The sequence below is a fragment of the Mirounga leonina genome, unplaced genomic scaffold (assembly GCF_011800145.1).
Source record: "Mirounga leonina isolate KUSES-001 unplaced genomic scaffold, KU_Mleo_1.0 Mir_128, whole genome shotgun sequence".
Taxonomy (NCBI): Eukaryota; Metazoa; Chordata; class Mammalia; order Carnivora; family Phocidae; genus Mirounga; species Mirounga leonina.
The window spans coordinates 4,806,694-4,819,731 of NW_023270320.1; the positions used below are offsets into that span (position 1 = coordinate 4,806,694).

The following is a 13,038-nucleotide window of genomic DNA, read 5'->3' on the forward strand; positions in this document are numbered from 1 at the left end:
AGATCTTTAGGATTTTGGAGGAAGGCCCTGCCATAATCTACAGCACTGCTTTCATTTTCAGAAATAACCCTTGGCCTGCTACTGGGTCTTTGTGGAGACTGAGTGCTTGACCATGGGCCACCAAGTTACCATATAACCTCAGCTACCTATCATGAACTGAGTGTTTTCTGATCCACTAAGCCATAAAACTAAGCATGCACAGAAGCACTCCATCATCAAATGGAAATGGTAAATATGTGATCAGGCCCAAGCAGGCCTGAAAGCAGAGGTAAGTTACATGAAGAAGTGACCTAAATGCCCATGGTTCCCTCTCCTGCTACACCACCTTTCCTCTCCCAGCTTGTGCTTATGGCCTTATAGGGATTTCCTTACCATCAGTTGACAGAGGAAGAGAAGACTTGGGCCTAATTTACAGATAATTCTGCACAGTACGCAAGAACCACCAGAAAGTAGAGAGTTGCAGCACTACAGCCTTTCTCTTGGACTTTCTGAAGGACAGTAGTAAAAGGAAACCCTCCTAAGGGAAAAGAACTTCAGGCACTGTACTTGGTTGTGAATTTTGCTTAGAAGGAGAAATAGCTAATCATGTAATTATATATTGATTCATGGGCTGTAGCCAATGGTTTGGTTGGATTGTCAGTGACTTGGAAGAAACATAAATGGAAAATTGGTGACAAATCTGGGGAAAAAATATGTGGATAGACCTCTCTGAATGGGCAAAAAAAAGGGGGGTACCTCAACAGAGGAAGATTTTAATAATCAGTTGGAGAGGATGACTTATTCTGTAGATACTAGTCAGCCTATTTACCTAGTCACACCTGTTCTTATACAAAGGACTCATGAACAAAGGGGTCATAGTAGCAGAGATGGAGGTTATGATATGGCTCAGCAACATGGACTTCCACCCATCAAACCCAAATGGTTACAGTCATTGCTAAATGCCTAATCTGCCAGCAGCACAAGGCAATGCTGAGCCCCAGGTATGGCACCATTTCCTAGGATGATCAGCCAGATACCTGGTGGCAGGTTGATTATATTGGACCACTTCCATCATGGAAGAAAAAATGCTTTTCCTTATTGGAACAAACACTTGCTCTGGATTTTGATTTGCCTTCCCTACATGCAATGATTCTGCCAAAACTATCCTCCATGAACTTATAGAATGCCATACCTACTATTATGTTATTCTACTCAGCACTTCTTCTGGTCAAGGAACTAACTTCAGAGAAAAAGAAGTGTGGCAATGATCCTGGGCTCATAGAATTCACTGGTTCTCGACTGTCCTGAAGCAGTTGGCTTGATAGAATGGTAGAATGGCCTTTTGAACACTCAATTACAGCATCATCTAGGTGGCATTATCTTTTGGGGCTGGGACAAAGTTCTCTAGAAGACTGTATATGCTCTGAATCAGTGTTCAATATATGGTGCTATTTCTCACATAACCAGGACTCATGGGTCTAGGAATTGAAGGATGGAAATAGGAGTGGAACCACTTATTCTTACCCCAAGTGAGCCACCAGCAAAATTTTTGCTTCTGACTTTATGGTGTGTTGGCCTAGAGCTCTTAGTCCCAGAGGGAGGAATGCTTTCATCAGAAAATACAACAATGATTCCTTGAGAAGGAAATTGGAAGATATTTTAGGATGTCTCTTAGTATTACCATGCCCTGTAATTAAAGTCAATAGAAAACTAAAATGACAGGACTACTAGTGGTCCAGACCCTTCAGAAGTGAAGGTTTGGATCACCAAACCAGCCCAGGTGCTTGCTCAGATCACAAGGAAAACAGAATGGGTAGTAGAAAGTAGTTGCAAATACCAGCTACAGCAATATGACCAGTTACAAAAATGAGGACTGTAATGTCATGAGTATTTCCTCATTTTGTTATAAATACATTTGTGTGTATATATACATATCTTGAGCAAGTAGCTTTCTTTCCTCTCTTATTCCCTGAATTTATATCAGTATTTTAAATATTATTGATTTTACATCATAGTATTTAAGTTAAAGGATATCGGGAGAAGAGTAAACATAACTTAAGGATTTTATTTCCTTTTCTGGGGAAGGGATTAATGCATTTTTGTTTTTATGGAGGATACTTATAACACATTAAACAGAGTTATGACATTTATTTGAAGAATAAGTGTATGAGTGCAAGTTGAGCAGGGATAGATTGTGATGGTTAATTTTATATGTCAACTTATGGATCACCAGAAATCTGATAAATCATTATTTCTCATTGTGTCTGTGAGTGTGTCTCTGGAAGAGATTAGTATTTTAATCAGAAGATTGAGTGAAGAAGATTTACCCTCACCAATGGGAGTAGGTATTATCCATCTGTTGAGGACCTAAATAGATTAAAAAAAAAAAAGGTGGAGAAAAGATGAATCTGCTCTCTACTTGAGCTAAGACATCTAACTTCTCCTGCCCCTGGACACCCATTGGAACTCCTGGTTCTCAGATTTTGAACTCAAACCTTAACTCACACCATTGGCTTTCCAAGCCTCGGGGCTTTAGATCCATACTAAATTACACCACCAGCTTTCCTGGCTCTCCAGCTTCCACATGGCAGATCATGAGACTTCTTGGCTCCCATAAACCTGCGAGCCAATTCCCATAACAAATCTTCTCATTTATGTATCACCTATCATCTCTCTATCTATCATCTAATTATCAATCATTGATATCCTATTGGTTCTGTTTCTCTGGAGAACCCTGACTAATGCATTTGTATTATTTTTATATTATATTTATATAATATAATTTTCATATTATATTTATATTATATTCTTTTAAGAATAACCCTTTGTGGGCACCTGGGTGGCTCGGTTGGTTAACTATCTGCCTTCAGCTCAGGTCATGGTCCCATGGTCCTGGAATCAAGTCTGTCAGGCTCCCTGCTGCAGGGAGCCTTCTCCCTCTCCTTCTGCCCCTCACCCCTGCTCATGAGCTCTCTCTCTCAAATAAATAAAATCTTTAAAAAAAAGAATAACCCTTTGCATTATGATATATTTTTATCTCTATGAATGCTTTGTGTTAAAGTCTATCAAGCTTTCTTTTGTATAAAGTTTTTGTACAAAGTTCCATAGCATATATCTTTCCATCCTTTACCTTGAACCTTTACATAACTGAGTTGTGTCTTTTGTGGGTAGCATATAATTGAGAATTTTTTCCAAATCTTAGGATCATTGTTTTTTGATTGGTAACAGACCTGACTATAACATAACTACATGGCATTGCAATTTAAAATATAACAGTGAGCTTTAATCATGGTATTATATTTATTATATTATAAAATTTCTTTATCTCATGCCTACTGATAACAGAGTTAGTGCATACTAACAATTAGTATTAGATAACTTTACAAATAAGAAATATGTAATATAAAAACTCATAAGCATGTATTTCCTACAAATAATTCATCTGTGGAATTTTATATATAAATATAAATGTATATTATATTTATGTTATATTAGAAATCTTCTATCTTTTCTTGTCTATCATAATCATAATACGCAGGTTTTGAATCCCAGACAATCAGGCATTGCATGTAGTTTTGTTTGTTTTTGTTTTGTTTTTTCCATTTTTCCTGTCCATCGAAGATAATTACTCTGGAAGAATAAATAAAAGGGGAAAAAGTTACCTGTTTGACCAATCAAATTAAAAATGGCAAATTCAACAAATAGCATGAGGTTAATTATAAGAGTTCTATCACATAATTTATTTTTAACCAACTTCTGAACAAACAAATGCTAAAGGATTAAACATTATTAGAAAAAATTTAAAAGATTACACTGTAGAGAAGTTTTTAAATGGCAAATTGAAAAGTCATTTATAGTTTACTGTGCCTATGATCTAGTTTGCAATATTGAAAAATATTTTCCAACTCAATTTTATTATATGCAGCTATATGACTACCATCATTAATAAATATATTATTTATATTTATCTAATACATTAAATTTTTGCTATTTCTCTGTCTCTCCCTTTCATCCTTAAACTATTTTATACTCACTGTGATACGATGGATTCTGTTTTCCTGGCTACTCTTTAGGTTCACTCTCACTTTCAAGTTGCCTATATGTTTCAAAATAAATATAATCACTTAAAATTATATTTTCTTTGTTCTACAAAACTCTGTATACACTATCAATATTGAAACAGCTTTAACTTCCTATTTAGGATCTGAGACCAGCCACTACTTGAGAATATCTTGCCGCTGAGAACACCTCCCAACTAGTAATCAAGACTAACATGAGAAAAAACACAGTAATATGTTTACCTAAAAATGATTTCATAATTTTCATATTCATAACATTAGCTAAATAGACTTAACCTTTCTTGTGATTCATCTTCTGCCATATTTATTTCTATTAATTTTACTAGCTTTTTCCCTCAAAGATATTTGATATCAGTTTTTCCACAATAAAGTCATCCAACATACGAATATTCCTTTAATGTTGAATTATGTTAACTATTTCACACACTCATATTATTTCAGCAATTTTACATAAACTTTTCAAAACATTTCTATGAAATGTATTCCCTCTTAACTGATATTATCTTATCAACTTTAAATATTTTAATAAAATTTACTTTATGTTAAATAAAATGAATAGCACAGATATAAAATTCAAAAGCAGAAATTATTTTATAGTAATTTCCTTGAAAAAAAGTAAACCAATTTTAATATTATTTTTATTTTTGAAGCATATTTTCAGATGCTTCTAAGGTTTTTTTGTTTGGTTTTTGTTTTTTATTTTTTAAAGATTTATTTATTTTTTTGACAGAGAGAGACACAGCGAGAGAGGGAACAGAAGTGGCGGGCAGTGGGAGAGGGAGAAGCAGGCTTCCTGTTTTTGTTTTTGTTTTTTTTAAAGATTTTATTTATTTATTTGACAGAGAGAGACACAGCCAGAGAGGGAACACAAGTTGGGGGAGTGGGAGAGGGAGAAGCAGGCTTCCCCTGAGCAGAGAGGCCTATGCGGGGCTTGATCCCAGGAGGCTGGGATCATAACCTGAGCTGAAGGCAGACGCTTAATGACTGAGCCACACAGGTGCCCCAATGCTTCTAAGGTTTTTTAATGAAAAACTATTTATTTTATTTTTTTCTGAAGATTAGTTTGACTATAATCTATATTTTTCAGTCTATTATTTATTGACTTTTAATCTTCTCTACCTCTAGTTGCTTAAGTTATTTAACTGCCTAAAAGAATATTTTTTAGATTTCTCTGCTTTCTTTTAATAAAATAATATTCAAAAAATACTTTGAAATACATAAATATTAAAGAATAAAGTAATAATGTTTATACATATTTAATAATTAAGATAAAAAATAAAAGGAGGTAGATAAACATTAACTAGAAATCATTTCCACTTAATTTTACCCCAACAGAGTTCAGGTTGTTATAAGATTAAAATTACTGACTTTTGAAAAAATTCTGTTTGTTATACATTATACATTATACTAATTATTAATATATTAAGTATTATATTTTAATATAAATATAAATTTTAATTCTGAATTATTAGTTACATCATGATAGTGTTATTTATTAATAAGTCATATATATGCCAACAAATTATAAAAGTAATGAATCTTAAATATGAAATCAATATACTCATCGCTTGTATACTCCTCAGTTCTCCATTTTTTTCTTTGGAAATAAACTTTCACCAGTGTGATAATCAGTACACAGAGAATAATAATAAAAGGAATGAGTAAGAAAAATGGCCATCTTGTAGGTTTGGAATGGTAAACATTCTCAATGTAGCTTCTTTCTAAGAGAGAAAACATCAATGATTTAAAAGCAATTACCAGGAATATAATAAAGACATTTCTACATTTTAATATGACTATTAGCATAAAAATTTTAACTCTTTTATAATTTTATAATTCACGTTTTTAAATGAAGTAGATAAGTTACAGCATAAGTGCCCTCCAAAATATTTCTAACTTCCATAATAGTCCTTTGCTTTGTTATTGAGGACCTTTTATTTCATAGTTTCTTTTCAGGACAGTTTGATAATATAGATGAAAAGAAAGTGTGACCCCTGTAAAGAACAATTTTTCTCAATACCTTATTTTTAGTAAGAAATACTGTACATGTTGTAAAATTTTCATGAGGTCCAAAGTACCTTTCATTGATTGCATTGATATGTATTTTCATGTCTTATCTAAGAAATTATTGCTTATTCCAAGGTCATGTGGAAATTGCTTCTTTCAGGAAGATATATAGTTTTAATTTATATGTTCAGATTTACGATTTACTTCATATAAACTGTTAAGTAAGTTGAGATTTTAAGGGTCATTTGATTTTATTTGGATATTCAATTGCTATGGTACAATGTTTTGAACTGATTTTCCTCCTTCATCGAAATATCTGTATTTTTCTTGAAAAATTGATTAGCCATATAACAATGGGTATATTTACCAGTGCCACACTGTCTTCATTAATGTAACTATATGCTAAATCTATAATATAGTAAATTCAATATAAGGCAAGTGGGCTAAGACATCCTTCTTTGTTGTTCTTTTCAGGTTTTTTTGGGGGGAGGGCTATTCTGAGCACTTTTACAAATATTTTAGAATCAAGTTGTTAATATATAAAAAGTTACATGCTTTTATGATTGGATTTTTTAATCTATAAATTTTGTTACAATTGACATCTTAGCAATAATAAACCTTCTAATAGGTAATTATGGCATATTTCTCCACTTATTTTTGTTTAACATCTGTTTGCATTTCTGTTTTAGTTTCAGTGTAAAAGTATTAGACATACTTTGTTAAATTTTTTCCTAAAATTTATATTTTAATAGTATTGTAAATGGTACTAATTTTAAGTTGATTTCCTTTTACTGCTGCTATTATATAGCAATATTACTGACTTTTGTTTTTGTTTGTTTCAAGTTTTTACTTAAAGTTTAGTTAGCTAATATAGAGTGTAATAGTGGTTTCAGGAGTAGAATTTTGTGATTCATCAATTACATATAATACCCAGTGCTCAACACAAGTGCCATCCTAAATACCCATCACCCATTTAGACCATCCCCCATGCACCTTCCCTCCAGCAAACCCTCAGTTTTTGCTCTATAGTTAAGAATCTTTAAAAAAAAAAAAAGAGTCTCTTAGGGTTTGCCTTCTTCTATTTTTCCCCCTTCCCCTATGTTCATCTGTTTTGTTTCTTAAATTCAACATATGAGTAAATCATATGGTATTTGTCTTTCTCTAATTTATTTCACTTAGTATTACACACTCTAGCTCCATCCTCCATCCACATCATTGCAAATGACAAGATTTCATCCTTTTTTATGGCTGAGTAATATTTCGTTATATCTATATCATCTACCTATCTATATCTATCCTTTTTGAAAAGGAATAGTCATTTTTTACAACTGAATAGCTTTATCAGCCTTGCTTCTTGCCCATACATAATTGGGACTCAAATAGCTTATGTACTATCTTGATTACTTTTAGTTGAGTTGATACAGTTCCTTTAAAATGTGTGGGTTTATTGTGTGTCAAATAAAAAATACACCCCATTAATCAAAGACCATGTCCACAAATCATTTTGAGATAAGCCTTTTTCTATACTGGACCTTGGTGAGGCTGCTATGGGATAACTGATTTAAGATTCTTCATAGCCTTATTGTTTGAAAGATTTTAGAAGCATTCTACTACAACACTTAGAAGACGTTTTGCATAGATTAAGATGTATAAAATGCATCACTACTTTTCTGAGTTTTTTTTTTAAAAAAAGGGTCTTACAGTCACATGCTTGATTTAATTTTTAACTGAGGTCAAATTTTATTGTTCAATACCTCAAATTTAGTTTTTAACCATTTTTTACAATAAGAATGTTTTGCTGGAAGAGAGTCTAGGGATAAGAATGTTTTATTTTCAAACTAAATAAAAATGAAACCCCAAAACCCCCAAATCCTGTCTTTTGTATTTGATCTACATTTTACTTGAGAACTGAAATATTTTTCATTAATTATTTCTGTCTTCTCATGTTTTATCATAGGTTACTTAAATCACCTACTAGAAATCTTTACAATCTACCTGGAAATCTTGCTGACCAGAACCAACAAATTCTATTTTCCACATTACCACCGGCAGCAGTGATGACAAACAATTTACCACTTCATAATAAATGTCCTTATTTCTCCAACTTCTAATAACATGTTTTTAAGCTGTCTTTGGATTGCTCACCAACAGTATTCTCAAGACAATTTCAACAATATACTAAAAGCCTTCAACAATTTCTTAGAGGTCTTTCTACCTTCTGTGCACCATTCAGTTCCAAAGCTAATGCCACATCTTAGATTCTTTTTATATAAATATACCATCTGATTACTAAGTTGTTTTCTATTATATATATATGTATATATATATGTATGTATTTATGTATATGTATATATATGTATATATATGTATATATATGTATATATATATGTACATATATATATAATAGAATACACACAAACAAAAATGTTTTCATATATATTTATATATATATATATATATATATATATATATATATATATATATATATGAGAGAGAGAGAGATGTAAGATGTGCAGGAAACTGCTCCCAAATGTAATAATTTATATTTTTAAGATTTTATTTATTTATTTGTCAGAGAGAGAGAGCACAAGCAGGGGGAGTGGCAGGCAGAGGGAGAAGTAGGCAGAGGGAGAAGCAGGCTCCCACTGAGCAAGGAACCCTATGCGGACTTGATCATGACCTGAGCCAAAGGCAGACTGAGCTACCTAGGGATCCCCAAATATAGTAATTTAAAACAATCATTTAATTTTGTTCATTTTGTGTGTCATGAATTTGGGAATTTGTATTTTGTGTCTCAGTGTATTCAAATTTCAAATAAGGAAGACGATTTTCAACAGAATGAGTGTTGCAATAATAGGAGTTGCAAGAATTAGTATTCTAAAAGACTCAGTCAGAATCTCACTTCTATACATTTTATTGATCAATTACATCACTAAGGTCAACTTGAAATGATATGTGTGTGCTCAAAATCTGCTTTAGTTATCATAAATTTAGGTTTTTATATAAAGTCTGGCCCTAAGCATCATTGGATATGCTGGATTACTCTAAAACCCATCACTCTTTGGACAAAAAATTGTAGGAAGCTACTTTGGACTTCTAGTTATATTTGGCCAATAGGAATAATTAGATAACATTTGGAGGGTCAGAATAATGAAATATTCATTGTATTTATCCCCTTGCCTCTGCAGCATCTCCCATAGTAGCTGCATATGCTCTATGCCTTCACCTCATGCTGGTCAGTACCTCTCCCTATGATTTAGATCCTGTTATGTAGCCCTGACCATACAGGTCAGGTCATGAAGGTGCCTCAGATTCTGGTTCTAGTAATACCACCTCTTTTCATTGTCCTTCTAGACCTAAGAAGTGGTAGTGGATTCCTGTGTTGCCTCAAGATTCTCTGATTGGCTTTCAACTCTGCCATTATGTGTTAGCTGATGCCTTATATTGAATTCCTTCTGTGTGAAAGACTAAAGTGATTTCTATTTTACTGCCTGGACCTTTACTGATATTTCTTATTTATAATATATATTACATATATTATATTACTCTCTACAGTAAAACATAAACTAGCTTTATATGTCTTATTATTTGATGCCCATACATAATCTAAATATAGATTGATAACAAATAAATAAGAGGTTATTTATTTTGTTAAATTTAATAAATTAAAATATTGTTTTAGTTACGTTTTTGATTTGCTATTAATACTTACCAGAACTGGCTAAGCCAGCTACAGGTGGAAAATTGCCACTGTCAATACTCCCACCAATCCATGCATCATCACTAGTTTGGCAATTAGGAGGTAAATATGAGGGGTTACAATGACAGTTCTTTTTATTATTGCATATCTGAAACCAGGAGAAATATCACCTTATGAGATAGGTAGCTATAATTATTTGTTTTCCAGTAGAATTTTAAAATAATACTTGGGTCAAATAAGGCAAATCTTCTTATGTGTTCTATGAGTATATAAATGTGTGTGTGTGTATGTGTGTGTGTGTTGTTATGTGCTTGCTTTGTAGGATTATTCTCAATGATTTCTATCCTCACATCATATTACTGGTACTTACACCCTGTTCATTGCATTTTCTTGGAGTACAATCATAATTCAAGTATGCAGCATCTACACATTCTTTATTCCTGCAAACCTAAAATGAAAGTAAGCCAAAATAAATTAACTGAAATAACATCTGTATTTTACATTTCACTAAAAGAATTCTATATTATTCTGACATAAGAGATATCCATTTAGCAATAAGTGTTAATACACTAAGTGATTAATTTATAGTGTTACTATGTTTCCAGCACTAGATGGGACTCTGATTATCTGATGGTAAAGAAAACAACAAAAGTATCTTCCCTTCTTATACTGGGATAAAAAGTACAGACATGAAATAAATAAAAGTGAAGATAAACATGTCGCAAATACTATAATAAAGTTTAATGAAAGAATAAAGTACAGGGAATTTATCTGATATGTGAGAACAGTTTTAACCTTCTTATCAAGTCTGGATGTTGAACAGGACTTAGTCAAGAATAGAAATGAGGGGTGCCTAAGTAGCACAGTTGGTTAAGTGTCTGACTCTTGGTTTCAGCTCAGGTTTGGTCTCAAGGTTGTGATATCAAGCCCTGCATCAGGATTCATGCTCAGTGTGGAGTCTGCTTGAATTTCTCTCCCTCTGCTCCTCCCCCTAAAATAAACAAATAAGTAAATAAATCCTTAAAAAAGAATGGAAATGAGAGAAAAAATACTTATAGGAAAAGAAATAACATTTAAAGTGACTCTACACTGAAAGATAGTATAGAAATTTGAGAAATACTGACAGCAGCATAGCTGCTACACAGAGAAGAACAATCATTAATTCACTAATTGAGTCCTATAATGTGCCTGCCCTGAAAACACCAGTGAACTAAAAAAAAAAAAAGCTCATATTGTTCATATTGCAATGAAAGATACAGAAATACACAAGTAAAAAGGCCAGATGTGATGTGATAAAAATTGTTATGGCAGAATTGTGTGGGGCCCTACACTCTTAAGCAGAAAGTCAGCCTATAACTTACAAGCAATTGGTTGTATTTCGAGATTTTATTGGAAGATGGAAAATTGATAAAAGTAGGTTTTAGAAAAGAGGATTGAAAGGGCAAGAGAATTTGTACAGATGAATTAAGATACCATTATAGTAGTAGAGGAAAATGATAACCATAGAGTGAAACTGAGTGGCTGCAGTGTAAGGAAGATCCATGGTTGTATTTGAAATATAGTTTAGAAGTTTAATCCACTGAATTATAATTATGGATTTTATACAGAGGATAAAAAAAAAAACAGATCAATGACACCAAGGTTTCTGGCTTATCTAACACTTGGTGGTGGTACAACCAAATGAGGTAAGGAAAGTTAAGCAGAAAGCTCAAAGTATAGAAATTATTTTTTTGAAAATTCTTTCCACTTCTTTCAACTATGCTTCATATTTTTTTTTAAAAAAAATTAAAAATTTACTGCCCTCATGGAAAAGCTCTGAGTGACATGGTAAACCAAAGAACATGTAATTGGATATATTGTTTTTATAAAAATGTTTTCTAAATAATATTGTCAGTATTTCTTTGGGATTATTTCCTCTTAAAAATATATGATCATCATATACTATTTTTTAAGATTTTATTTATTTGTTTGTTTTAGAGAGAGAGAGCAGGGGAAAGGGCAGAGAGGGAGAGAGAGGGACAAGACTCCACACTCAGTGTAGAGCCCAAGATGGGGCCAATCTCATGATTCTGAAATCATGACCTGAGCTGAAACCAAGAGTCAGATGCTTAACTGACTGTGCCACTGAGGCGCTCCCATAATATACTAATTGTTAAAGCCAGAGAATGAGTCTGCTCAAATAGGTTTTGCTAAACATTACTATATATGGAAAAATATATCACTAAAGGTGTTTGATAACTTTGGCAACCCATACCTCTGTTTAAGACTAAGAAGGAAATATACTGATGATAAATACATGGCCAGGTTATTCTGAGGGGTTGTGGTAATGGCATAAAAGTTCTAGCTCTAGATATAGAGTAGTGTTGCTATAGTTAGAAATATATGTGTTCTGTTAAAATGATGCCTTAACATCTAGCTAGCACTTGACAGAGAAGTTAAATATATAATTTGCAGAGCTGTTGTCCAGAAGATGAACTTAACTCTCAGAGCCATTAAATAAATTCTATGAACCAGAGAGAAAAAAGTTGAGAAGAGATTGTTGGTATTATGAGTATTCTGTTTGTGCAATGGATTTTGTTTTCTCTTGCTTGAACATGATTATTTCAGTTGTGCAATGCAGAAAGGCTAGGGGAAAACACTATCAAAAGTGGGAAGCTAGCTACAAAACCACAGAAGTTATTTATCACCATATAATAACAATATAAAGAAAACAGTGGTTCTTCATCAAAGTCTTTGAAACATATCTTTAAAAATTTGGCTGGAGATAAGAAAAATGATGCAGCTTCCTATTCCTTTCACTATGGTAGAATTAGATTCTGTAGAAATCTTCTTGTATAGAGAAATTAAAATAAGGAATAAAATGAATTATGTACACATATTCTTTAAAAAGAACACATGGCTGTACCAGAGACAAAGTAAAAATTATTTTTAGGTTCACGGAATATGAGACAATGTGATTCCACAAAACTAACCAAAAATTAAAGCCAGTATTCCTTCACTGGCCATCAGTGACCAAGCACATAGGCTTTAAATGATCATGTTTACCCTACACCAGAGACAGAATGACAAGAAGATTTGACCAAATACTGAAAAAATAATCTGGAGAGTGGCATCAATAAAATGGTGCACTAAGAAGTCCCAAGCTCTTGTTCTCCATTGGAGATATTTTGAAGAAAAAGAAGGAGGAGGAGAAGAAGAAGAAGAACTAGAAGAAGAGCTAGAAGAAAAAGAAAGAAAGAAAGAAAGAAAGAAAGAAAGAAAGAAAGAAAGAAA

General features: G+C 32.6%; 1 protein-coding gene across 1 annotated transcript in view; it reads right to left on the reverse strand.

Annotated features, from left to right (window-relative positions):
- Positions 1–4,041: 4,041 nt before the first annotated feature.
- Positions 4,042–13,038, reverse strand: part of ADAM2 (ADAM metallopeptidase domain 2) — a 166,493-nt gene continuing 157,496 nt past the window's right edge. Inside the window, exons 17-20 of the mRNA XM_035003984.1 lie at positions 10,136–10,213; positions 9,784–9,913; positions 5,620–5,779; positions 4,042–4,075 (exon numbers count right to left, since the gene is read on the reverse strand). Coding sequence (XP_034859875.1) covers positions 4,042–4,075; positions 5,620–5,779; positions 9,784–9,913; positions 10,136–10,213 — 402 coding nt within the window. The remainder of the gene's footprint in view (positions 4,076–5,619; positions 5,780–9,783; positions 9,914–10,135; positions 10,214–13,038) is intronic.